The sequence below is a fragment of the Maniola jurtina genome, chromosome 20 (assembly GCF_905333055.1).
Source record: "Maniola jurtina chromosome 20, ilManJurt1.1, whole genome shotgun sequence".
NCBI classification, from domain to species: Eukaryota; Metazoa; Arthropoda; class Insecta; order Lepidoptera; family Nymphalidae; genus Maniola; species Maniola jurtina.
In genome coordinates, this window is record NC_060048.1 from 3,074,074 (window position 1) to 3,101,048 (window position 26,975).

General features: G+C 36.1%; 2 protein-coding genes across 3 annotated transcripts in view; one reads left to right on the plus strand and one right to left on the minus strand.

Moving 5' to 3' along the window:
• Positions 1–26,975, minus strand: part of LOC123875746 (gonadotropin-releasing hormone II receptor-like) — a 49,566-nt gene that overhangs the window by 2,216 nt on the left and 20,375 nt on the right. The window contains exons 1-8 of one of the 2 annotated variants that reach the window (XM_045921777.1): positions 18,971–18,981; positions 11,266–11,267; positions 5,535–5,907; positions 4,100–4,248; positions 3,647–3,790; positions 2,237–2,400; positions 954–1,077; positions 317–458 (exon numbers count right to left, since the gene is read on the minus strand). In XM_045921777.1, coding sequence (XP_045777733.1) covers positions 317–458; positions 954–1,077; positions 2,237–2,400; positions 3,647–3,790; positions 4,100–4,248; positions 5,535–5,795 — 984 coding nt within the window. In that variant the 5' untranslated portion in view covers positions 5,796–5,907; positions 11,266–11,267; positions 18,971–18,981. Of the gene's footprint in view, positions 1–316; positions 459–953; positions 1,078–2,236; positions 2,401–3,646; positions 3,791–4,099; positions 4,249–5,534; positions 5,908–11,265; positions 11,268–18,970; positions 18,982–26,975 lie in introns of those variants that run through there. The other variant, XM_045921776.1, reaches the window with a different exon arrangement.
• LOC123875832 lies at positions 12,491–18,992 on the plus strand. The gene is made up of 5 exons (XM_045921879.1): positions 12,491–12,614; positions 12,708–12,811; positions 12,857–13,082; positions 18,385–18,435; positions 18,955–18,992. The coding sequence occupies exons 1-5, from the start codon at positions 12,491–12,493 to the stop codon at positions 18,990–18,992; spliced, it is 543 nt and encodes a 180-aa protein (XP_045777835.1).

The window sequence follows — 26,975 nt, forward strand, 5'->3', positions numbered from 1 at the left end:
TGTAATAATGATATTAATTTTTAATAAACTGCTTACAGGTAACGTTATAACAATAACAGTGACATTAAATAATTTATTGATTATTTTTGATGACTTTATTACTCATCTAAAAATCAACTTTTATTTAACTATCAAATAATAATGTAAATAACTGCTCTCTTTTGTGGAATACTACGACCACTATCTCCACGTCACATGTTCGTAGTAGATAATATAACACTTGGCCTTGAAAATACTAAGATTTGATTTGATTTGAGTCAAAAAGTTGCGTGATATCGGGTGACGTATGTAAGTATGCTTCCAGCTTAAAGCTTACGTTTGAACGCCACGTCCAGCGGTTCCTGTTAAACACGCCATAGACGACGGGGTTCGCGCACGAGTTTGTACACGAAAACAGCCACATTGCCTTCTGAAACGCTGGATCTAGTTGGTGCACGATATCGTTGTCTATCCAAAACCTGTTACAAATATTTTTAATAAGTATCTGTCAAATAACTTAAATCGATAACTATCGTTAAAATATCGGTATGGCTCATGGAAAAATATTCTGATATTTTGGTTGAATGTTGATTTACACAATATGATGCAGATGGTAATTTAAATAGCACTCATAAAAATTGCATCAGAACGATACGTAGGCACGCACCTCCAACTTTTCGGAGTTACAATGTAGTTCTCCTTATTGTTTACAAATGTGTGTGAAGTTTGATAATCCGCACTGGGCCTGTAAAAAGTTATAACTTTTTTGGAAAGAGTAATCTGCGGAGTTTCTTGGGAGTTCTCTGTAGAATCTGCATTCTGAATTGATGATAGACCCGATAGTAACCGAATACGTAGCCATAAGAGACACTACTTGTCTTATATAACATTTTCATTTTGATTTTGATCAGCATTCGGCGGCACTTTGCCGATATCTTATCTGTGGATAAATTTTGTGATTTACTATAACTTACCAGATACAATAAAAGTAGTAAGGAGTCCAGCAGGCGAAGAAAACTAGTACAATGGTGACTGTCATCTTGAGCGTCCTAGCCCTCGCCCGGCCAAGGATGCCCACTCCACTTCGACGCATCTTATCTGAAAAAGCAACAAGCTTTATGTATTTTTAAATGATATTAAATAAGTTATGATATGGAATGCTCTTCCAGCATCCGTATTTCCTGCAACATATAACCTTCCAGGCAAGAGTGAATAGGCATATTATAGACAAGCGCGCTCCTAGGTAGCATCAATTTCATCATTGCTTTTTGCAACGAGCAATGAGTATGATTATCATGAAGCGCAGCCTGTCTTGCAATAAAAAAAAAACTTATTCAAATATATGACAACAAATTTCAACTCTCTCTGTAGATTCTGCTTTCCGAACCGGTGGCACAAGTTGTCCTATATGTCATAACAAATTTAAGTTCTCGGTCGCCACATTGCTGACAAAACATTTTCTTATGTTCCATTAAGAATTTTATATTAACATCATTTGGTATAGATAGGTGTATAATTTTATCGGTATGTGTATTATTACTATCACCGGTATAAAGATGTTATTAATTATCAAGATATTAGGGTTAGGATGTATTGGTATCGTTATTTTTAGCATTACCAGTTATCAGTACTGTGGTAAGGTTATACGAAAAAAATACCGGCGATTCGGTCTTACGTTACGGCTCTACCGATTTAAAAACAAAGACGCGCCACTACATCAGAAAGATCGACCAAATATTAAAATTTGCAACTGGAATTTTCTAATATGTCTGATATTTTCTTCGTATACGTGTCCAAAGCTTCTGTACTCTGTATGAGATTTTACTTTTTACCAACTATGATAGAACTTGAGGAAACTTCCTTGATTTCTAGTCATAAATTCTGTGCCCCGGTATCACATAATCGTAATCAGTATTTTTTCGCAACGTTTAATAACCTTATAACCATAATTTATAACATTATGCTGTGAAAGTAACTGAAATATACAATTCTCGCCGTTTCTATGTCTGATAACTGGCGAATCTTTTTAACCGCATAATATGCAACAGAACTAAGTCTGTTTGATAAGTTATTTATATGAGAGCCCCATTGAAGTTTAGCATCTATTCCCAGAAAAATAGCGGAACCCACTAAATCTAATTCCTCATTATTAAGGTGCATACCCTACATAGTACTTGAGGTTTAAATGGCGCAAGGCCGTGGCGTGTGGAAGTTCTGACAAGGGAGCTTATATCCAGCAGTGGATAATGATGCGTACCATTAGTGGTATTCGCTCGCCGAATGATCTCGAGTAACGCGGCAGAGGAGCAGTACAGCGTGGAGATGAGCGGCGCAATGTACATCAGGGTCATGTTCAGCAGGAAATAGGCCAGCTCGTGCCGGCGCGTCGGCAGCGAACCGTATGACACACATTGGAAGTACCTGAAGACATGATATACATCATATTATACTATTAGGTTTAACGGGAAAATACGGATGTAATGGTCATCATCAATCAGCCATGATAGTAGTTAGGAATTAAGACATTCGCCTTCTTTTTGCGATGTCGGGTTTTCGATTCTGGGCACACATCAAACTGGGAAAACATCGTGAGGAAACCTGATGCCTGTATTCTCCATAATGTTCAGAAAGGTATGTGAAGTCTACCAATCGCACTGGGCCAGCGTGGTAATCTCTGTCAATCCGCATAGTTCTATGAGCATACGCTCAACTCCGTAGCGTCAGCGGATAGCCTCGCTTACTACTGTCACCTTACTCGGTCGAGTGTTAGATGGATCTAATAACTTATGACCTTTATTTTCAATCCATTTAAGAATTTTAACAAAAAATATTTTATTCAGTGAAGCAGCAACATAGCAGAAATGATAATGAGTTCGGTGGCTATCATTAAGGGTTGAAAACTTAGTTGAACATCGAGTTAGCGAGTGTGGCAATTTAATTAAACACATACCTACCTTCCCCTAATCGATTTCTACGCGGCATCGTAGCTATCTGACAGTTAAATCTAAGCTTATAGCGGTAGGTACGTTTTGTCGGGAGGGGGTTTCCACTTGTGTTTCAAACCTATGAACTTTCAGGTTAAACGTAGCTTTCGCTTATCACGGTATAGAAAACTGTAGGTCGATTCCGTAAAACCTGTATGAATCATTGTTACAATCGCAATTATTGCAATTGGCCAAATTAATGGTATTCTTGTTGCGGCAATGCATTATAGTATAGCCAATAGTGAGCGATTGACAACCAATTAAGTAGATGTGATTGCGATTGTGACATTGTAGCTGTCATTCTACCGTAATCGAGCAGCTGTTTCATTGCTGAGTCATGTTCAAATCGTATTGAAATAAGGATAGTGATTCTATTTGAGTATCACTTAAGATATTGGCGATTTATTAGACTTGGCAACGCGCCCATATCTGCGTTAGAGTTGCACATACCCTTAAGCAACCATTTCCTATCAATAATTCCATAAGATGACCATAAATTAGAATATTTTAAAATAGTTTAGTACTATGTGATTCAGCTTGTAGACTGTTCAACTTTAGGCCTATGAATTTTAGTCAAATAAAAGTTTCTTCTTCTATAATGGAAACCGTTTCTTATTCTACGTACTTTACTATATTCATCGATGTAATTATATTATTATACAGAGAGAGATGCAAATGCTTACCCTTTGACGTCAGGGTGCTCTTCCAAGTGGAATATGAAGCTCTGAGGCAGACTGGCGAGACCAGCGCAGATCCAGGCTATCGTGAGGGCTCGACGCACCCTAGCCTCCCAGGTGACGTTCAGTGGCTTAAGAATGGCATAATATCTGAAAGAGAGAACCATTTTTTCAAGTCAAATGTTACACCAAATATTTTTTGGAGGGTGGTGTGGCTTATATCGTCGTCCGTCGTCATCATCCAAGAGACATCCATTGCTGGGCATAGGTCTCTTGTAAGGACTTCCCCTTCCACGGAAGAGCTTGAACTTGTAGAGGCCGAAGGTGCGCGTGAACATCATCAGGCGGCACATGAGTTCACCCGCCAGCCACGCCACGGTGACCGCCCACGCTATCTCCAGCAACATCAGAAGTATCATCTGCTTCTACACACAGTATAAGACACGTGTGGTTGCTCACCTGTCGATCGCTATGCATATGAGCACGAAGCTGGACAGGTAGAGGCCGAAGGTGCGCGTGAACATCATCAGGCGGCACATGAGGTCGCCCGCCAGCCACTGCACGGTGCCCGCCCACGCTATCTCCAGCGGCATCATCAGGAATGTCACCTGGACACGCGCACTGTTGCAGTTTAATCAAACAGAATGGATCTAAATCTTAATTTTGTCATGACAGGACCTAACACTTGCAAGTTCCTAAAATCGTATGTATACTTAAAAGGGGTTTAAGAGAATTAAATGGATATACAGGCTAAGGTCTGATTTGTACTTTTGCTATAACATCGCAGTTATTAAATTTTGTTTGTAAATTATTATAGGTACCTACTCATCGTCTCAATGTAGTACAAAATATATAAAAAATAGATGCCAGATAGTTTTCTAATTCTTCATCATCAGATAGGCATACTCTGAATAATTCAATAAATAAATCACATCCATTTAATCGGCTAGTAACGGGGTGTTACGACTCTATGACAAACGTTGGTATTATCAGTAGATATCGTTGACCTAAAATGGAAGGTTTTAAAATGTTTTTGCTTGTTTTATATTAAAGTTAATTGGAAGCAAAGATCAAATGGCGATTAACTATACCTACCAAGAGCACATTATTTTAAGTAGGTACATCAATCAAAATATGATCAATTACATAGAATAATAAGATTAGATCGATTAAGTATAAGAATATAGTAAGCAGATTTAATTAATTGGTTTTCAGAATAATGAATGGTTAAAACGGTAGATTGATGGCCGAAATTAATAATTAATCTTTATGTAAATGTACAATTTGGCGATAGATTACTTAACAGCGCTGTTATTTGAAAAAAATGTAAGGTCTTTTTAACGTTGCCGAGTAACTTATCGACGATTACAGATAGAGTATTGAAATCTTGAAAATATAATTGAAAAAAAAAAACAAAATACATAGAGAAAGTAGCGCGAAGTACGCGCACCTAGGGTTCCGTATTATAATCATATTTTTCGACATTTTACATGATAAATCAAAACTATTATGCTTAAAAATAAATAAAAATCTGTTTTAGAATGTACAGGTAAAGCCCTTTCATATGATATCCCACTTGGTATATTTATCTTATTTTAAAAATTGAAAATGCTAAATATTCGTTCATGAACACTTTTAATTTTTTTTCTTGTGATAGACCCACAAATTTACGATTTTCGGATTTTTTCTTTTATTTATGCTATAAGACCTACCTACCTGACAAACATGATTCTAGGTCAACGGGAAGTACTCCATAGGTTTTCTTGACAGACGCGACAGACGGACAGACAGACAACAAAGTGATCCTATAAGGGTTCCGTTTTCCTTTTGAGGTACGGTACCCTAAAAACAAAAGGCAAAGAGAGCGTGTCTTAAAAACATTATAAAAACTTACCATAAGATCAGCTACAGCCAAATGCATGAGTAGTACATCCAGCCTACTCGCCCTTCCCATTTTCCTTCTCTTCACCAGTTGCGACAGCACTGTCAAATTCCCCGTTGCTGATATCACCATCAATACACTGAACACCGTTATGGACACCATGTGACCATGGTTGAACTGCATATCTATTGGCATTTCATCTGTGGCGTTCAAATGGGTCCAGTTCTTCTGGGAGGCCCCACCGGGCCCGGATACTTTCTCGTCTATATCCATATTTAATAGACCTATGTTATTTGTTACAATTTAATGTAATATATTTGTCATGATTCTAAAGGATGTTTGGCATCTGCTTTGAGTATTCATTTTCTCAGGTTGATGAAATTGTCTGAAACAAAAAGTAGTAAAGTTATATTTTGTGGTGTTGTTAATCGTAGTTCAAATTAATATCGAAAAAATGTTTTATTCCTATTTTGGAAGCAATTAAAAGGCAATAAATACATAGAAGTACCTAGTAGTAGTAGATAGCACATCAGAGTTACTCTTTCGTAAGTATTTTTAGTCAGGCTTTGCGAAAAACAAGTCTCTTGAGTCTAAGCGAGAATGAAAGTTTTATGATTTGATTTTTAACTTAAGTGTTTGGTATCTATTGTTACTAATTAAGTATTAAGTAGGTATCTATTGCTAGTTGCTACTTTAATGTAAGGTGAATAACTTCTACGGTTAAACAAATAAGCAATCGTATAAATAAAAGTTATTTATGATAAATTTGTTTATTTTTATCATCATTCAAAAACAAATTAGGTAGGCCTGCGTGGACTTTGGCAGTCATTATTTCTTAAGCCGTAGTTTTTTAAATAACTTTCTAAAGGCTGATTTTTATCCGTCAAATATCTTTTATTTGAGGAATAAAAGCATATTGACAGATTTTCTATACAAAAACTAATTTATTCCTAAGATCAAAGTTATTTGACGATTGAAAAATTGGCCCTAAGAAACTTAAAAAAACTTTACAGATTTTAAAGTATATAACTCGAGGAGGTAAACCAAATAAATTTTTCAACTCTTACTTTTCATGTCCAAAAATGTTTTTTTTAGTTTTAAACCTTTGTATAGCGGTAAAAGCTTTCAACAAGTTTTAAATTGCAGCTTTACAGCTCATATCTTAGAATAACTATAACATACAGACAGACAGGTGGAAAGACTGACTGGATGAAACTGTAAAGGTTCCTTGATTTACTACAGAACCCTAAAAAGTGGCTACGTTTCATAAATAGTCGGCCATAAGAGGGGTCTCTCCGTCACTCGCTTCATACAAACGTAGTTCCAATTTCATTTGAATATTAAGCAACCAAAGTCCGTGAAATTTTGCAGACATATTCTAGAAACTAATATGTATGTCTGTGGTCTTCCAGATTTCTGTTAAAATATTCGGTTTCAAAGTTACGCGATCTTAAAAATTTACATACAAATATTTGAGCCCCTGTAATTTTAAAACTACATATTTTTAGAAAAATCTAAAACACCACAGACACAGATATTAGTTTCTAGAATATGTCTGCAAAATTTCATTGACTTTGGTTGCTTAATATTAAAATGAAATTTGAACTACGATTGTATGAAGCAAGTGACGGAGAGAGCCCTGTTAATTCAAATCCTAAAACCTTTGCTTCTACCAATTAAGATTATTAATATGATGTTCGTTAAAAGCAGCATATAACTAGTATTAGAATGATTTATTATCAAAACAGCCAGTGCGATGTAAAATTACCCACTTTACGTATCAGCTTGAGTTATTGATGTTATGGAGTGCTAAATGAATACAGGCGAATGAAACTTTTATCACACTAATATTATAAAGGAGAAAGTTTGTATGTGTGTGTGTGTGTGTGTGTGTGTGTGTGTGTGTGTGTGTGTGTGTGTGTGTGTGTGTGTGTGTGTGTGTGTGTGTATGTATGTTTGTTACTCCTTCACACAAAAACTACTGGACGGATTGGGCTGAAATTTAGAATGGAGATAGATTATACCCTGGATTAGCACATAGGCTACTTTTTATCCCGGAAAATCAAAGAGTTCCCACGGGAATTTTAAAAAACCTACATCCACGCGAACGAAGTCGCGGGTATCAGCTAGTATTTATTATAATTACATGATACCTTGTTAATACTGCGTTTAGATACGATTTTTGCTTATCACTAATTACTTTCCATATTATAAATGCGAAAAGGTATTTACATGTTGGTTTAATTTGTCCTTCAATCACGACATAGCAACGGATAGTTATTATTTTTGGGTATGGGTATAATTCTACTAATCCGCACTAGGCAAGCGTGGCAGACAATGTCCTAATTTCATTCTGACAGGCGACCCGTGCTCAGTAATAAGCCGGCAGGGGGTTGACCGTGATGATGATGTTGGCATCGTATTTATAAATATTAATAAGTACGCAACGCACGCAAAAGGTATTCTCCATCGGTCAGTGAGGTCGAACTTTAATTTTTAACCCCCCACTCAAAAAGAGGGGTGTTACAATTTTGACGTGTGTATCAGTCTGTGACATCGTAGTTCCTAAACTAATGAACCGCTTTTAATTTAGTTTTTATTTTTGTTTGATCGGTGGCTTTGATCGAGAGTGTTCTTAGCTATAATCCAAGAAAATCGGTTCAGCCGTTTGAAAGTTATCAGCTCTTTTCTAGTTAATGTAACCTTCACTTGTCGAGGGTGTTATAAATTTTTAATTTACACTTGTTGAAATAGAGCAAGATCTAATTGACCACCGCCGGTGTCAATTTTAGAGAAAAAAAGAATCTAAATTAATCGTAAAGAAATAACATGCCTAGCATCTGAAAAAACAGTGAAGCAGGACCATTTTCCAAATTAATTTTATATATAGATTTTATATAGCGGTACAAGAATTAGCAACTTAGTGATGCCCTTATTAGTATCGCTTGAAGCGTCTTGAATATTAACTTGAACTGAAAATGGAAACCAAATACAAAGGGACAAATAAGAGGCTATTTACTTTGAGAACAAGTACGTACATATGACTCGAGGGGTTTTATTTGGGACCTCATTAGTCTCATGAGTCTAATAAGACACAAACCTCAACTCAATAGCAAAAAGGGGGTGGACTGAAATTAGAGTAGTCAATTCAAAACCAGGTCCGTTGTGTCTATAATTTTCGTATGAACTTTAAAAAAATGCTCAAGGTTTAATTGGAGTGAAGAGAAATAACATAATAATAATTGTAACCACTTTTGTCCATTTATATTATGTCCAGTGACTGTAAAAGGGACTTTATAAAGATATTTATTTTAGGTTCCATTACAAAATAACCTTTTTTTAAATAACTGTTCTGTTGAAGAAGCCAGATTTTTTCAAATAATTTTATCCTTTTGACAAAATAAAGTATAGATAAATAAGTAGTTTACGTAGCACGTGCGTAGCATCTTCGTAGCACATTCGAACCTCTTATTATTATACACCTTGCGCGGTATTCACTAACTATCAACAAGAGTTCAGAGTTCTGAGTTCTGCGTTCCGCGTTCATAATTGTTATTGTCACTTACAATACATGAATGGTAAACGCAGAACTCTGAACTCTTGACGTTACATACATTGTTATTGTTTATATTATTGTACGTTGCGGTCTGATTATATTATTTTGTGTGTAGAAATTCAAGCCATAACTTGGATTTCAGTGAACTTTGATTTCAGATCTGTAGATCTTGGGCCATGGGATGTTTGCCTAACTCATGGTCGAAAAAATCCTTTTGCAGAGGAAGTAAAAAATTGTAGGTAGATACCGCAAATTCACAAAGAAAATTACAGAGCACGCTTTATCGTCAGCTTCATTAGAGAGTCGACTAAAAGGCTACATAAGCGAAAGCTCTTTTTGTGAATCTTTTCTCTAAAATGCTATAGTAAATACCTGACATAGTTACATTATCCCTGAGTTAAATAGGGTATAAGATAATATCCCGAAGTTAAGTACAAGTTACAATATTTACATTGCAAGTAGGTAGTTTCAACTTTCAAGTTTCTTAGTAGAAACGTATAGGAAACTTTCCGTCACCATCACATCTTTCAGAGTCTTATAGTCGAAGTTTCTATTTATTATTCCATCAGATTACAAATAGAATAATGAAGAGGGGAAAATATTTTTTCATAATAATGTAAGATAGGTATTAAAAGTAAAATAATCAAAACACAGCGTAATACGAGTAAAAGAGCCTAATTACTGTTCTAAGATAACAAAGTCTTAATTAGCAAAACTTTGTCTTTAAAAAAAGTATTGATAAAATTAACTTTGTGAATGAAAGTGTATGAATTTGTTAGTGATTCTCTCAAATTGTTGTAGTTTTAGATATAAACCTAGTTTAATTTTAATTTAGATTGTACCGATGGGGCTGGCATATAGGACACCTATAAAAGCCCCTTAAAAATATTAGAATAAAAAAAAAAAAAAAAAAAAAACTTTGTGAATATATTAATTAATACACTGACGTTTTATAAAGATAATATTATTATCAAACCTCTTGAATAAGACTTCGAAATTATGGATCTGCAGAAAATTTTAGATTCAGAGACATTTTAAGCCTATTTACATAAGGGGAGTGCTAATGGCATTATACAGTTTCTGGTACATGGGCGTTCTTAGAAATTTGCCAAAATTCTTTTAAATGTTTTTAAGAGAAAAAAAACCCCTTTGTTCCTGGGTGAAAAGATAGTAGGTAGGCTGAATCCGGTCGGATTAGTAATTTACAAATTAAACATCATCAAAACGTTATGAAAACTTATGTTTAAGTAAATAGTATGTAATAAAGTGGTAGAAGGTAGGTATGACTTCTGTAAGAGAATACTTAAATACTTTAGGTACTAGAAATAACAAAAAGAATTCTATTAATAAAAGGAGCAAAGGCAGAAGTACGTCGATAAAGTCACAAGTATGAGGTAGGTGTCTGTGTTGTAAACTAAAAAAAGGTAACCAATTGAGATCGACACGTGTACCACGCGGCATATAATGGTGACATCGTGAGACACGAGTATACCAACTTGTCGCCAATCATAATATTTTACTCACGTTTTCCTTTACGTGGATATTGGAATTTGAAGATGGAAATTATTATAGGCGGCGTCGCATTTGACTTGGCGACTATAGGTACTACCCAATTATATAAACTCAATAATTTATAACCAATACTTCCGTCCATACTAATATTATAAATGCGAAAGTGAATCTGTCTGTCTGCTACGTTTTCACGACCCAACCGATTTTACTGAACCGATTTTAATGAAATTTGGTACAGACTTGGGATACATCCCGGGGAAGGACATAGGCTACTTTTATCCCAGAAAATCAAAGAGTTCCAACAGGATTTAAAAAAAAAACGAAATCCACGTGGGCGAAGCCACGGGCATCCTCTAGTACTTAATAAAATTATAAATGGGAAAGTATGACTGTCTGTCTGTTAGTTCCCTTGGGATTCTTAAAAAATCTAAATCCACGCGGACGAAGTCGCAGGCCGGCGTCTAGCAGTCTGTAAAATACCCAAGTTCTAGTATGGGCCTTGTCTCTTTATTAATCATTGTACCTAAATGATAAAAGAGCATATTTGACCTGCAGCCCGCTCCAGCAATGCGCGGGACTGCAATTACTTATTTATACACGCCATATAATTACATATCAAATCGTTGAAAAAAGCAACCGTCGAGTTTCTTGCTTGTTCTTCTACAGGCAGGGAACCACTGGTAGATGCATTTGACGATTCAAAAGTATTTGTAAAGTTTAATTGAATAAAAATTATTTCTATTCAATGCTATTCTATTCTCTCTATACTAATATTATAAAGAGGAAACCTTTGTATTTTTGTATGTTTGTATTGAATAGGCTCAAAAACTACTGGACCGATTTCAAAATTTCTTTTACCATTACTTAGAGGGATTCTTCCGAATCCGTATAGGCTATATTTTATCCCGGAAAATAGATAGGATTTTTCGTGGTAGTGTCCACCCGTGCGAATCCGGGGCGGGTCGCTAGTAACTCATAAAATAGGTACAACTTTCGATAGTAACGAAGTTACCTACCCAGTGACATTGACAAAGCTCAAAGGTAAAAGTACAACATAATCTCAAAATCTTTAAGGTATTTTCTTCTTGCTGAAAAAAATGCTGAGGCCATTGCCTCCGATACAACCTTACAGCAAAAGTCGTCTGGCGATCTAAATAATATTTTTACTCCTGATAACATTATGAAAACTGTAAGATGTATAAAACGTGGGAAATCTCCGGGACACGATGGCCTCAGCATTGAGCACATACTCTATGCCAGTGATGAAGTTTATCGGGTCCTGTCCATTATATTTAGGTTGTGCTTAAAGCACAGCTACTTACCAAAGGGCCTCATGAAAACGATAGTAGCCCCCATCGTAAAAAATAGAACCGGCGATCTGTCTAATCTTACCAACTATAGACCCATATCGTTAGGCACTATTGTCGGAAAAATACTGGAAAGGCTCTTACAACCCGAACTGACTGGGAATTTTAATATTGACGATGCTCAGTTTGGTTTTCGTGCTGGACTCTCTACAGATGCAGCCATTTTAAGTCTCAAATATACTGTGAACTATTATGTTAATAGGGATACTTCAGTATATGCATGCTTTCTAGACCTAAGCCGGGCATTTGACCTCGTTAACTACAAAATATTATGGCGTAAACTAGATGGTCATGTACCGAAAAAATTAATGAACTTGTGGAGATTTTGGTACGAAAACCAAACGAACTACGTAAAATGGGGCGACGCACTCTCTAGTGAATATAGGCTAGAGTGTGGCGTACGTCAAGGAGGGCTGACGTCTCCGGATCTATTTAACCTCTACATCAATGACCTTATTGGGAGACTGAGAAGTACCAAAGTCGGTTGCCATATTGGTAACGTCTGCGTTAACAATTTGAGCTACGCTGACGACATGGTGCTTCTCAGCCCCTCAATAAACGGGCTTAGAAAACTGCTCAGTATTTGTGACCAGTTCGCTAAAGAACATGGCCTCAAATACAATGTAGCGAAAACCGAAATGCTCATTTTCAAAGCGGGTAAGGGTCCGGAGACCGTTCCGCCGGTATTTTTGAATGGGTCGTCAGTTCGGGTTGTTAAGAGCTTTAAATACCTGGGTCATATTCTAACAGATGACATAAAGGATGATAAAGATATGGAGAGGGAGCGCAGGGCTCTCTCGGTGCGGGCTAACATGATAGCGCGCAGATTCGCGCGTTGCTCCGATGACGTGAAGGTGACGTTATTTAAAGCTTTTTGTCAATGTTTTTACACATGTCAGCTGTGGACAAAGTTTACCAAGCGCAGCTATAATGCGCTTAGGATACAATATAACAACGCCTTCCGCATCCTAATGAAGCATCCGCGTTTCTGCAGTGCTAAAGCCATGTTTGCTGCGGCGGGGGTCCCTGACTTCTTCGCCATACTCAGAGCGAGGACGGCTTCCTTCTGGGAAAGACTAAGACACAGTACTAACTCCATCTTGTGTGCTGTTAACGAAGATCTGAGTAATCCTTTTTTTAAAAATTGGTCAAATCTGCATCGGTGCGACAACAACAGCTTTATTTAGATTAGTTTATACTATGTATATCTACATTATGCTGTAAATTATTTTGTGTTTTTTCTTTTTCTTTATTGTTTGTTATGGGTTGTCTTGTGACTTATATTGCCTGAAATAAAAATTATTATTATTATTATTATTATTATTAAATGTTGGAACTAGCCTACAGGGACGTTTGTCTGAAGAGCTTAACTTTTTAGACCCTTTTTTGTAAGTTTGTTATTTTTTGCGAACTGTTAACAGGTTACAGGACATAGATATTAGTTTCTAGAATATGTTTGCAAAATTTCATCGACTTTGGTTGCTTAATATTCAAATGAAATTGGAACTACGTTTGTATGAAGCGAGTGACGGAGAGACCCCTCTTAAATAATACAATGTGCAGGTGCTTCTATAATTCCATTACTAAATGGATGAAGCCTTTTAGAAATATGATTTTTTTGTATCAACGAATGAAATTATTTATGCCATTTCTGAGTAAAACTTATATGCAAAGTAATCTAGAAAAAAATTTGAATTGATATTTCTATACATACCTAAATGAGACGCAATTTTCATCTGCTATACAAGCCATACATTGTAGGTAGGCACATTGTAGAGTAGTCCTAGCATAATCAGTGCGATAGCGCTTTCTCGCGCTGTTTTTAACCCCCGACCCAAAATAGGGGTGTTATAAGTTTGACGTGGTATCTGTGTATCTGCCTGTGGCATCGTAGCTTCTAAACTAATGAACCGATTATAATTCAATTATTTTGTTTGAAAGGTGGCTTGATCGAGAGCGTTCTTAGCTATAATCCAAGAAAATCGGCTCTTTTCTAGTTACTGTAACCTTCACTTGTCGGGGGTGCTATAAATTTTTAATTTACACTTGTTATCGAAAGTACGTAACAAACTCACGAGAAATATAATAAATATTATGTCGTTCGGGCTACATTTAAAGCTAAAAAGCTTTCAAGTGGTTTCCTTTGAGATTCACATCCCATGTCGGTGGTGACCCATCATTCCAAAATCCAACTCCCAGTATCTTCTATGGAAAGTTTTATTTAGAAATATATAAATATTTCAATCTTTCTCGTATCCTTCACAAAGGTCGCCGCTATCGACAATATTTATTCCCTGTCGCCATTTATCGATATCTAATCTATCAAAACTTATCGTGCTCAATCTTGCAGAACCAAATTGGAGACGGGTCATTACTCATTGCGATTCGGGAACGCTGTCCGCAACGGGAATCAGTAACCCTAGTCAGTGACGGATTAAGACTACTTGGTGCCCTAAGCAATCCATGCCTGTGGGCCCCCCTATAGCCCAGTAATTTGGTCGTCAAAAAGGGGCTTATCTGGAAAGTTTTCAGAATGTTATGCAAATTGGTGATTTTATAGATTTCGATGTGCTCTTTCCGAATTTTTATTTTGCCACCTCGTACCTTTGCCGCTCGCGCCGCCATCTTGGAAAAATGGCGCCCAAAAACAGTTTTTTCACGATAACTTCTTTCCCACTCATTTTACGATAAAGATGGCTATGTAACAATTAAACTAGAGACAATTTCCTACAATTTGTGTAGTCACCTTTTTTTGTAGACTCAATAGTTTCAGCGTACGAGCGCCACAAAGCCCACTCCAACACACGTTTTGGCTAAATAACTCATTTCCACACCACCATGTGGTAGAGTGAGTGGCGTGATTTTTTTTATGGTATCTCCAGGAGACGGTAGTCACCTTCAATTTAAGCCATCACTTCATTCAGAGAATACTAACACTCTTCAGAATTCTGCTCGAGATAAGAGTAAATATACTGCATTGCAGTTTCGATCTCATGTGAATATGGACCTTTTTTTTGGGTTTCGAACCCAAAGGATGCCAATGGGACCTTATTACTAAGTCTCCGCTGTCATCCGTTTGTCCGGCCGTCCGTCCGTTTGCCTGTCAGCGGGCTGTATCTCGTGAACCGTAATAGATAGAGAGTTGAATTTTTCACAAAATGTGTATTTCTATTGCCGTTATAACAACAAATAATAAAAATTTCAAAATGGCTGACATGAAAAAAAAACAAAAAAGTAATGTTATTTCTTGTTTGATGGTACGGAACCCTTCGTGTGCGAGTTGGGCTTGCACTTGACCCATTTTTTTATTTTTTTAGTTTGTAGTGCGAGGTAAAATTTTTCATGCATGAATTGCGATATTGTGTATTGACTGCGACCACATTATAAACATGCTCGAGACACCGAAAAATCGGTCAAGTGCGAGTCCAATTCACATAGGAAGGGTTCCGTACCATAATACAAGAAATAATGCTCTTTTTTATTTTTTTTTCATGGCGGCCATTTTGAAATTTTTATTATTTGTTATTATAACGGCAATAAAAATACACATTATGTGAAAATTTCAACTTTTTACCTATTACGGTTCATGAGATACAGCACGCTGACAGACAGACGGACAGACGGACAAGCAAACGGATGACAGCGGAGGCTTAGTAATAAGGTCCCATGGGCATCTTTTGGGTTTAAAACCCAAAAAAAAGGCTCATATGTACGTGAGATCGAAACTGCGATGCAGTATATTTACTCTTATCTCGAGCAGAATTCTGAAGAGTGTTAGTATTCTCTGGTCGAACTGATGGCTTAAATTGAAGGTGACTACCGGTTCCTGGACATACCATAAAAAAAAATCACGCCACTCACTCTACCACATGGTGGGGTGGAAATGAGTTATTTAGCCAAAACGAGTGTTGGAGTGGGCTTTGTGGCACTCGTACGCTGAAACTATTGAGTCTACAAAAAAAGGTGACTACACAAATTGTAGGAAATTGTCTCTAGTTTAATTGTTACATAGCCATTTTTATCATAAAATGAGTGGGAAAGAAGTTATCATGAAAAAACTGTTTTTGGGCGCCATTTTTCCAAGATGGCGGCGCGAGCGGCAAAGGTACGAGGTGGCAAAATAAAAATTCGGAAAGAGCACATCGAAATCTATAAAACCACCAATTTGCATAACATTCTGAAAACTTTCCATCTCATATTACAGAATTACTGGACTACTATCCGTATGTCAACTAGAATCGGTCTTTAAACCTTTACCGCCTAAAAACATTAGTTTTTTGTAAAATAAGATGATGAGATGTAATGTACTTTAGAAGTAGAGTAGTTAGGTTCGAATTGTTGAATGCACAAGCGGGCAGCGAGTGGGCAAGCGGGAGTGGGGTTATGACTCTAGATTGGACTCTATGTCAACTTAAAATGAGCGAATCTTCAAATTAGTCCCAGAAACTTTTTTTGGTGTGGTTTTTGGTGACGTGAGAGTGAGACGTGATGCCCTAAGGATGGATTTTTTTTGTGCTTCTTCTGGTGCCCCCTCAGACGTGATGCCCTAGGCAATTGCTTAATTTGTTTAAGGGTTAATCCGTCACTGACCCTAGTACGAGTATACACATATCTCGAAAACTGGCAATTGCTTCGAAATTTTTGGTAATTTAACTTCAGAGCGAAATGGGCCTAAGTCCTTTTTTCACGTTTTATATTAAGGTTAACATTCGCGGGCGAATCACAGCTATGATTTACTCGTAGACCGCGATTCGCGAGTGATTTCTGTTCCTGCACAGAAAAAATAATGTCTCTACAATAGTAACTTCTTCGCGAAACTATCCTCACAATTTGAATTAATTTAAGCCAATAAGGGAATTTTCATAACTTCAGGGTCAACATCATTTCCTTAGCTGGTATGATAGATAAGATGGGAGGAGCGTTAGAGAGCCATTGAGGCTAACATTGACTTTGGTTAAGCTAATACTAGTCCTTTGATAACTTTATTATTGTGATTCAAAAAAATTATATCATTATTGAGATCATTGATGGAGAAAATGGTCATGATTTTTTTTTTAATTTATAGTTTCAATGTTTTTTAATTATAAAACTTAAATATGCAATACAAGTGAGAACTCAATATTAGATTTCGTTTTCACAAACTATAAGAAAAATCTCGTACGAATGGTAATTGGTACTTGTAGAATCTGGAAAAGTAACATGGGTAGCAGCTTACTTTGATTTTACTGACCAGTTTACTTGTTAAGAACAATACTTGGAAAAACTGGTGATTGACAAGGGTAGGTACTAGGTAGGCACTTACAGGAGCAAACTTTTTTCGATTATCGCCTTTCCTGATGTTTCTTTAAGATATACGAATAAAGACATTTTCAGGGTTCTGTATCTCCAAAGTAAAAAAGAACCCTTATAGGATCATTTCCTTGTCTGTCTGTCTGTCCGCGTGTCGCAGGTCTCCAGATTGTAGGTGTAAATGAGTTACAGACCTAAAATATTGGTAGGTATTTGGTGTAGTACATTGACCCGAAACCTAATACCGAAATATAAAGAAGAAGAGTGGCATTAATAGGGCTCCGTTTTTACTCTTTGGATACGAAACCCTAAAAAGAACCCATGGAGCAACACCGCGTGATAAAAATCCTCTTTTATCATAAGCGTGAAAAGGAAAAGGTCGTGATGTTTTCTGATGCGTATCAGTAGGCAAGTATTTGCAATTCTAAGTATATATAATAATAAGCAAATACGACGGAAACGTTTTTATGGGTTCTCATTTTATGTATTCCTTTTCTCACAACCAAACCAGTTAGTTGTATAAAAGGTGGATTTATGGCTCGAGAATAGTAGAGCTCATTCAAACTTGGGTACAGTTCTTGTAACAAATCGTCAATTCAATTCAAATTATTTTTATTCAATTAAACTTTTACAAGTGCTTTTGAATCGTCAAAATAATCGTCGTCGTCGAGGCGTCACCTACACTGGCAGGCGTCAAATGTTATCTACATTTGACGCTAGGTAGGGTATCAAACGACTAGGTATCTTTGGTTTCAGGTCACCCCTAATATTTGACAGATATAGATTCAGGATCGAAACCCAGAGTTTCCTCGCTCTGGGTCACTCTGCCTAGGTTTGAAAGTTTTTTCATATTTTCAGTAGGTACCTACTTAAACCTCTAGGTAATGCTATATCAATCATGAACATTGAATAGGTATACTTTTGTGTCACGGATACAATATAAGGTCGGATTTCGGTATCAAACCGTATTTTCAAACGCCAATACCTACTCTCCACAACATTTCGCATATCCCAAAGCCTGTCGAGATTTTACATCAAAGAGCTCTTGAACCTTTGCGAATATCCCTGGAAAACTTACGTTATATGATATAAATAGGAATCATATTGATCTACATAATGTATTTATTTCCATGTGCAGGTATAAAGAGGAAATCTTTATTCTTTATGCATATTGCATATTATGTGACTGGTGAGTTAATCGATCGGTTTTAGATTTTGGAAGTGGTTTAGAGGTGTCGTAGGCAAGCACGCTTCTTTGTACAAGCTATCTTTGCAAGCTATTTGTGGTAAGTACAAAAAAAACGTAAGATGTCCTCGGACACCAAAGCGAAGTGAAGCTTACTCACACTATCTTGTGCACTCAATCGGGCAAATGAAAATGGATAGAGCGAGAAAACATTCCCTCTCTTGTGCTCTGTCTAGCTCACGTCCAATAAGAAATTTCACTTCAAAAATCATAATATATTTGTATGAAACACATTAAATTTCACGCCTTTCTACCAATTACTGCAAACGCCTCGTAAATCGTTTATCATTGAAAAACAAAACAAACCGCGCTCATTAGTTGCAGACAAAGAAAAAACAACAACGAAATGTGATGTCCTGACAGTAGACAGTTGTTTTGACAGCGCAGATTTCAGATAGCGTTTACGTTAACCTAACGATGTCGAGCGTAAACGTACAAACACCATGATTTTTTGCGTTTTAGTCTTGAACGTCGGCACTAAAGGTATTAAGATACAGTGAACTTAATACCTAGAGGATAAAGATCTATCTTTACCCTCTAGGTAGATTCCATTCCAATTAACCTTTGGTAATGTGGACAGGACGATAGAACAATAGATAAAGTGAATGAGGTAAAAAAAAAAACATAGTTGGTAATAGAGTTAAATTAAAATGACTTCTTTCGTTCCTATTTACTACAACTAAGCTTATCCTAAACCAAAAATTATACCGACTTGTATTGTTTTTAAACTCGTAATAGACTTGTAACCCAAAAAGAGGGGTGTTATAAGTTGTGTATCTGTGTATCTGTCTGTAGCATTGTAGCTCCTAAACTAACAAACCGATTTTAATTTAGTTTTTTTTGTTTGAAAGGTGGCTTGATCGAAAGTGTTCTTAGCTATAATCCCTAGTTACTGTAACCTTCACTTGTCGGGGGTGTTATACATTTTTAATTTACACTTGTAAATTAGGTACGTACCTACTCACCTATGTTTGGTAAAGGACATGCAAGTTATGGGGAGACAATGACCCTACGCGTCTACCAGATTTTATATTTTAGGAGCAAAAAGGCTCACTTGATAAGTTCCCGAGGGTTTCATATCGAACTGTGTTCGGTTGCTTCGTAAGATGATATTGAGTATGACTTGGGAGCAATATACGCTCTGACAAGGGTAGATAGTATATACTTATTATGAATTATTTATAATTTCCAGTTGGAATATAATTGTTTATCTCACGCTTCAGGCACGTTTCTAATTTACGCTACATAAAAACTTGGGGTGAAATGCCCTTGGAATCATTGATAAAATCATTATGAACCTACAACTTGACATTTTGGCGTATTTAAAACAAATAGGTAAGTAGCATGTACGATATCTTGGAATTTAATAAAAAAATTTGTAAAGCATAATAATATAGGTAGGTACTTAGGACTTTATCCAATTTCAAAAATCAGTTTTCACTGATTGATAGCTATACCTACATTATCCCCGAGCGTTAATAATCCGATATAAGTTATATTCACGTAGGTATATATGACGGACGAAGTCGTGGGCAAAGTATATAAAGTTAAAGTCTTGGATGAATATTTATTACGCTAAGATTTATTTAGGAGAAACTTCATAATCCAAACTATAAGCAAAGTAAACAGCAAAATCTTTCAAAGTTAGTATGATCAATCATGTTTTGTTTTTGTTTATTTACAGCAAAGTTGTACCTAGTTATACGACCATGATAAACTCAAAATCAACATTGGTTTAAATTATAAGTTAGTTTTGCTTACATTGCAGCCAACAATAGTGGAAGTTAAACTGGTTAGTAGAACACTTCCGCCTCTCTCGTGGGGTGTATTATGTAGTAACTCATCTGTAGTTGGAGTTCCAACTCTCCAAGGAACTCAAAAAAAGAAAAATAAAACCGACTTCAAAAACCACAAACACTAAAAAGTAAAAAATAATTTTGGTTTCTACACGTGTAATGTATGAAGTCGAGCGAGCAAAGTAAAAGAAACTAGAAATCTAGCTCATATTTGGTGGAGGTACTTAGCCGGGTACAAGGTATCCCCCTGTACATATATTAATCTGACGCGCTCGAATAAATCCCGAAATCCCCTCTTGGGCTCCCCTACTATTAGTGTTTGTGGTTTTTGAAGTCACTTTTTAACTTTTTTATTTCACAATTTTTAGTGGCCTCACTGTACTAAAATACGCTATGCCCAGTTCAGTTATAAAACCTTACTGTTTACTAAGCTATTACACTGATCGCGAGCAATTTACTCTCATCCATTGAGGAGTTCTGTTCTCCTTCTCCGAAGATATTCATCAGATCTTCACCAAATTTAAAAGGGGACCAACTGCAAGGTATACCCTTTCAAACAAAAAAAAATCCAAATCGGTCCAGGCGTCTTTGAGTAATCGGGGAACATACATAAAAAAAAAGATTCCGACGAATTGAGAACCTAATCCTTTTGACGTGACAACGTCTTATAATTCGATAGAGCCGGCTGCACACACGAAAAAACATGACTCATGGGGTGTTACCTCGCTCTGAGGCGTTCCATGTAAGGCTTGAAGTGCAAGCGAGAGCGCGGAACGAGCGACAAAGAAGCACAATCGGCCTTTGTTGTCACGTTCAACTATCGTCAGTAAACCGACTTTACAGACAACCAATTTTTTTGAATTCGGTTAATGACGATATTACACCGGAAAACGCTACGCAACGAAAATATATTGAAATCTTACAGAAGTGGAGGTCAATGATACCAACAAGCACTCACTTGTTTAATAAACGTGTTTCCTTTCACCCAAAAACATTAAAGTAAGTATTCGCTGCTTGAATTTCAAATCCTCTTCAATATTATAGAACTTAGGTAAGTACTTACGCATTGGGTAATTTGAAACGTGTACAATGTGAAGAATATTCAATTTTTGACGTGACAACGTCTTATAATTCGATAGAGCCTGCTGCACGCACGAAAAAACATGACTCATGCGGCGTTACCTCGCTCTGAGGCGTTCCATATAAGGCTTGAAGTGCAAACGAGAGCGCGGAACGAGCGACAAAGAAGCACAATCGGCCTTTGTTGTCACGTTCAACTATCGTCAGTAAAGCGACTTTACAGACAACCAATTTTTTAAGTGTTTTATCAGGCTCATTCAGATTATAATTTCATTGAAGATATGTGAAATTTAAGTAGGTCATTTTTTTACTGGAAAACGGTATGGAAGGAACATGAATTGTTTCGATATTTCTATTTTTTAACCTCCGACCCAAAAAGAGGGGAGCTATAAGTTTGGCGTGTGTATCTGTATATCTGTGTATTCGTAACATCGTAGCTCCTAAACTAATGAACCGATTTTGATTTAGTTTTTTTTTGTTTGAAAGGTGGCTTGATCGAGAGTGTTCTTAGCTATAATCCAAGGAAATCGGTTTAGCTCTTTGAAAGTTATCAGCTCTTTTCTAGTTACTGTAACCTTCCCTTGTCGGGGGTGTTATAAAATTTTAATTTAAACTTGTAACAAATTTATATACCGCATACACTGAAATCTTAAAAAAAAAATCTGTACGTACAATTCTACCCATAGACCTACAAGCCAACTGTAAGTTTACAAGATTAGGTAATAAAGTACCTACGGTAAATAATAAAATTCCTCCTACGTAAAGAACTACTTACGTAAGAAAAGCTAAAACATTTTTCAATAATAGCTTGCTTTCTAATGGTTGTCGAAGCAAATATCGCGTAAGATTCTCTTGATAAATACTCGTTAAGTATTTAAAAATAGTTCTTCTTTGAGTAGGTTCCTATATAACTGAGAGCTTTGAGCTTTTGAAAACCCACACTTTTCCAAAAAAATGATAAGTGATTTTATTGTGGTAGTTCCTTCTACATCTATGATGGTAGTCGATATACTCATCATGATCATAATCAACAACCGATGACGTCACATACGAGTAGGTCTCTTGCAGGGACTTCCACACGCCCCGGTCTTGCACGGATCTAAAACTAACTTCCAAAAAGTAGGTAAAGAATTTAGGTAGGTACTAGGTAGGTACCTAGTTTTACTTTGAATAAAATATTTCATTCATCATCTGCACGACCCATGCTCATCTAGTATTCCAGCTAAGAATCGGCCCAATAAAAAAAAATTCTTTCAAAAAAAAACTTTGTACATTAACATAGCCAATGCTTCGCATTTAAATATTATGCGACGAATGTATTCCTTCCTAGTTAAATCCATCAATACCACTCACTATTTTGTATAATTAATTTTTAGGGTTCCGTACCTGAAAAGGAAAAAACGGAACCCTTATGGGATCACTTTGTTGTCTGTCTGTCTGTCTTTCTGTCTGTCGTGTCTGTCAAGAAACCTATAGGGTACTTCCCGTTGACCTAGAATCATGAAATTTGGTAAGTAGGTAGGTCTTATAGCACAAATACAGGAATAAATCTGAAAACCGCGAATTTGTGGTGACATCATTAAAAAAAAAATGTGTTTTTATTTTCAAAATAAGATAAAAAGTGGGGTATCATATGAAAGGGCGTTACCTGTACATCCTAAAACAGATTTTTATTTATTTTTATGTATAATAGATTTTGATTTATCGTGCAAAATGTTAGAAAACATACCCGAGTACGGAACCCTCAGTGCGCGAGTCTGACTCGCACTTGGCCGGTTTTTTATTATAAATCCTAGTAAATTTTGCTCATTACTACAGTCACAATCAACGTATACCTACACTATAATGAGGTAAACATTGAAACCGAAGTTTAAAAATCACGCTGCATACAAGGGATGCGATATCAGGGGTCAGACCCCGACCTTCCGAATAAGAGATAATTATATTTTGTTTTTATGCTACCTACTTGTTTTTCAACCAATTTATTGCTTTGATAAAAATACTGCTTGTTAATTAGGACACTGACCGCGTTGTCTTCTTAATTAGCTACGTTAGGAATCTCTACCTAGGTACAAAGTTTTAACCGACTTCCAAAAAAAGGAGGTTCTCAATAATTATCAGCGGCATTTTTATAGTTTTCGAAAACAAGATTCGAACGAAAATTCGAATTCCAAACGCCACTAGCGAAACTGCCTTGAAACTTTAATTACCGACTTAATACAATAAAGTTTAGATGATTACTTAAGTAAAGTCTATAGTCTTGTACCTAGGTAAATACTCCAGGGAATTCTGGGAAAGACGTATCTAATTAGCCATTAGGAACTATAACGTTAGTTTTGTCTACGAATTTTCGAATGTGACTGGGGTATTTTTTTGAAAGTTGAGGGAGGAGTAACCAATAGAGTCAATGACTTATTGAATAGAGTAGATGCGAGAATCTTCCAATTATTCACTTACCTCGTAACAAAAATACATAATAACTACAAGAACATAATTAATATTTTATCGCTAATAACATGATTTGCAATAATAGATACGTTTTACTTACTGAAATCTTTTCGAAATAAGTATTGATTATTATTTACTCATGCAGAAAGGTTTATAAGAAATACAATAACATTCATCTAAAAAAAACATTCGAAGCTTTTTCGTGAATAAGCAAGTATTATTTTCAAATTCCTACCCCATCTCGAGGCCCAACGTTTTTTAATTTAGCAAAAGAAAGTACCAAAGAAGGAAAATGAGTTATTTCTAAATGAGACATTCACGGTAGATGCCAAAGATTATTATATTAGCCTAATAATTGTTTTTGTAAATACCTTTGTGTGAATAACCTCAATTAATGATTTTTATCCAATAAAATACTTTATTTGCGTTATTATAAAAATAGATAAATACATTAAAAATACGCTTTTACCAGTTGCGCTCTAAAAAGTTAGAAGTTAGTGGATGATATTTTCGCTTCGCGGACACTTTTTGACGTCCGTAAGCTCGAATCGCCTCGTTCAGGAAGTCGAGCTACATATTATTACAATAGCTCTCTCAATTGTATAGAAGTGAAAAAGATACTGTGATGGCCATCTTGATTGGTCAGTAGATTTGATCATTCTTTAAAAATGTCAGGGTAATGAACAGGGTTTAGTAATTTAAGGTAAATTTAATCAAGCTGGACCCTTCAACGGGTCGAACAGGTGAAAATCATCCCTTCACTTTACAAACTTCGAACGCATACTCAAAACATTTGATTGAGAAACTTACCCAAGGGTTCTTCCAACTCTCGTCAAGTTTGAAGCACGCCAGAAATATGAAACGTAGAGAGAATTTTTAAAAATACGAGCTTTGTCCAAAAATCTTGATTGGGTCCTTACATCTGAATTGATTTTAACTTTTAGGTAAATTTACAGAGATTCAATAACTCAGTGCTCAATACTGAATGACCGCCACTGAGCTAATTTGGCATTTATTTTTAATCTTTTGAAGGTTTTCTATCAAAAAAAAAACCATTCGTAAAGTGCAGTGCATAGAACTGATATGGATTTAATTTCAAGCACACGTTATTATAATTTAAATACTAAATAGTTAGACTTAAAATGCATAGGTACTGAATTATGTTTTTAATTAAGTTTGCTGTACCGCGCTTAAAATAATTAAACTATTATTCATATCAATCCCTATAGGCCTAAATATATTTTACATTTCAATAAACTTTCATATCTTGTTTTCGAAAATAGCATTTGATTAAACAAGAACAATAATTAGATTGTTTAATGAAATGATTTTACTGATAATTTCTATTGTTAAGAGTTAATCACTCGTCGCTTCATTGAATTACCTACTGATAACATTGTAGGCTATTTCAGCAGACTGTCCAAGATATATATGACTGATAGTGTAGGTAGTACATAAGGGTTTGGAAAGACAAAACGCTCGAAGGAAATGGCTCGTGTCCAACTCGGCACCAAGAAGTTGCAACACGGTAGGTTTTTGGTAAAAAGTGCTCTGTTTGATAGTAGGTTCAGATGTTTGCGCATACCGTGCAGCTTTATTTTTGTATGCGGAAAACGAAAGGGTGGCTGACGATAAATTACCTGCTGCGCAAGTTTAGGCTCCTAACTCTTTTTGGTGACACTAACTGCACTAAAGAATGAAGTCGTTTACACTGCGCTTTTTGCCAATGGAGAAGGGAAGAAGCGGAGAATTTCTTGGAGGAGAAATCAGATTATGTAGAATTTTTATTTTTTACTTATTATACTATCTTACGTTTTTAATTTTATTTATTTATTCAAATTAATTTTACAGGGCCCGCTGGAGTCATAATCTGCCGTCTCGCGATGCGTTTGTCCAAGTCTTTGCAAAGGATTGGTGCGTCACAATAGGCGGTGCTGCTACGTAGGCATTTCGTCAATCTCCAATCTTGATTTTGCGTTGTTGGTTCGCTGACATTGGACTGTCGTTTGTTTTTATAGGTAAAATGATTTACTACGCATCTGCTTTGACCTTTATATTTACCACTGGAGGCCTGTTCGCTACGCCTTCTACGGCGTAGACCGACCAACGTAGTCCGGCGGTATATAAGTCGCCATTGGTACTTAAATGTCTACGGGATTGGCGTAAAAACCCGCAAAAGGGACTAGCTGATGAACCTATTTTTCTTTAACTTAAAAATAAACAAGTTGAAATCTTGTTGATCTATTTAAAACTTTAGAAAGTCAGCGCGTTAGGCAAAGTGCTCGTTTTCCTAAGACGGTTTCTACAATTTGTGTACCTTATAAGTCAGCTAGGAAAATTAGACTGTAATAGATTAGTGGCGTGCAGCTCACAGAGGCATACAAGCCCTCCATACACTTGTTAAAAAAGCTTAATGCTCATATTTCATTCTGACCTGCCAGTAAATAGGTACTTACGTAGCTAATGTCTACCCTGGCTTTGGACCCCGTGTACACCACTGATATATATGTACCTACTTATATTTAATCACTGCAAGGGAACATAAAGCTTCTTTCGTATCGAATATGCCTACCTAATACTTTTCAGGTTCTTGCGGTTATTGATACAAAGTCTTACAATTTTAAAAGTCTAATAATTTCTAACAAACTTCAGGAAGGTATTCAGTTTCAAAGCTTACATAAGACAAAATATTAGTAAAATGACAAGGTCTCATTAATTCATTACACTGAAATCATAATCAATACTTACTTAACTTTTTAAATCAATATAATGAGTAGGTAGGTATACCTTCTTTTATTAGAACAAGCTGAAATAATATATCATTAGGTACCTACATTTTCACGACTGTAACTACTTACTTATTTTTACAACTAACATTAAAAACTGTAGGTAATATTAGTGTTATCCTCTGAATAACACCAATTACACGTTTTTGATTGTCAGTTGTTTGATTTAACAACTAAATTGACGTAATAGTAAGTAATTAGGTACATAATATCTATCAGATGTAAAAATAAACGCTCTTTCTATCTGTAAGATAAAAACGATGGTAGGTACTTAACACCACAGATGTCTAAAACCGTCCTACTAAAAATTTGAAGTCCCCCAAGCACTTTACGAAAGAGGGTTATCGTATCTGAATATCAATTCTATGGAAAG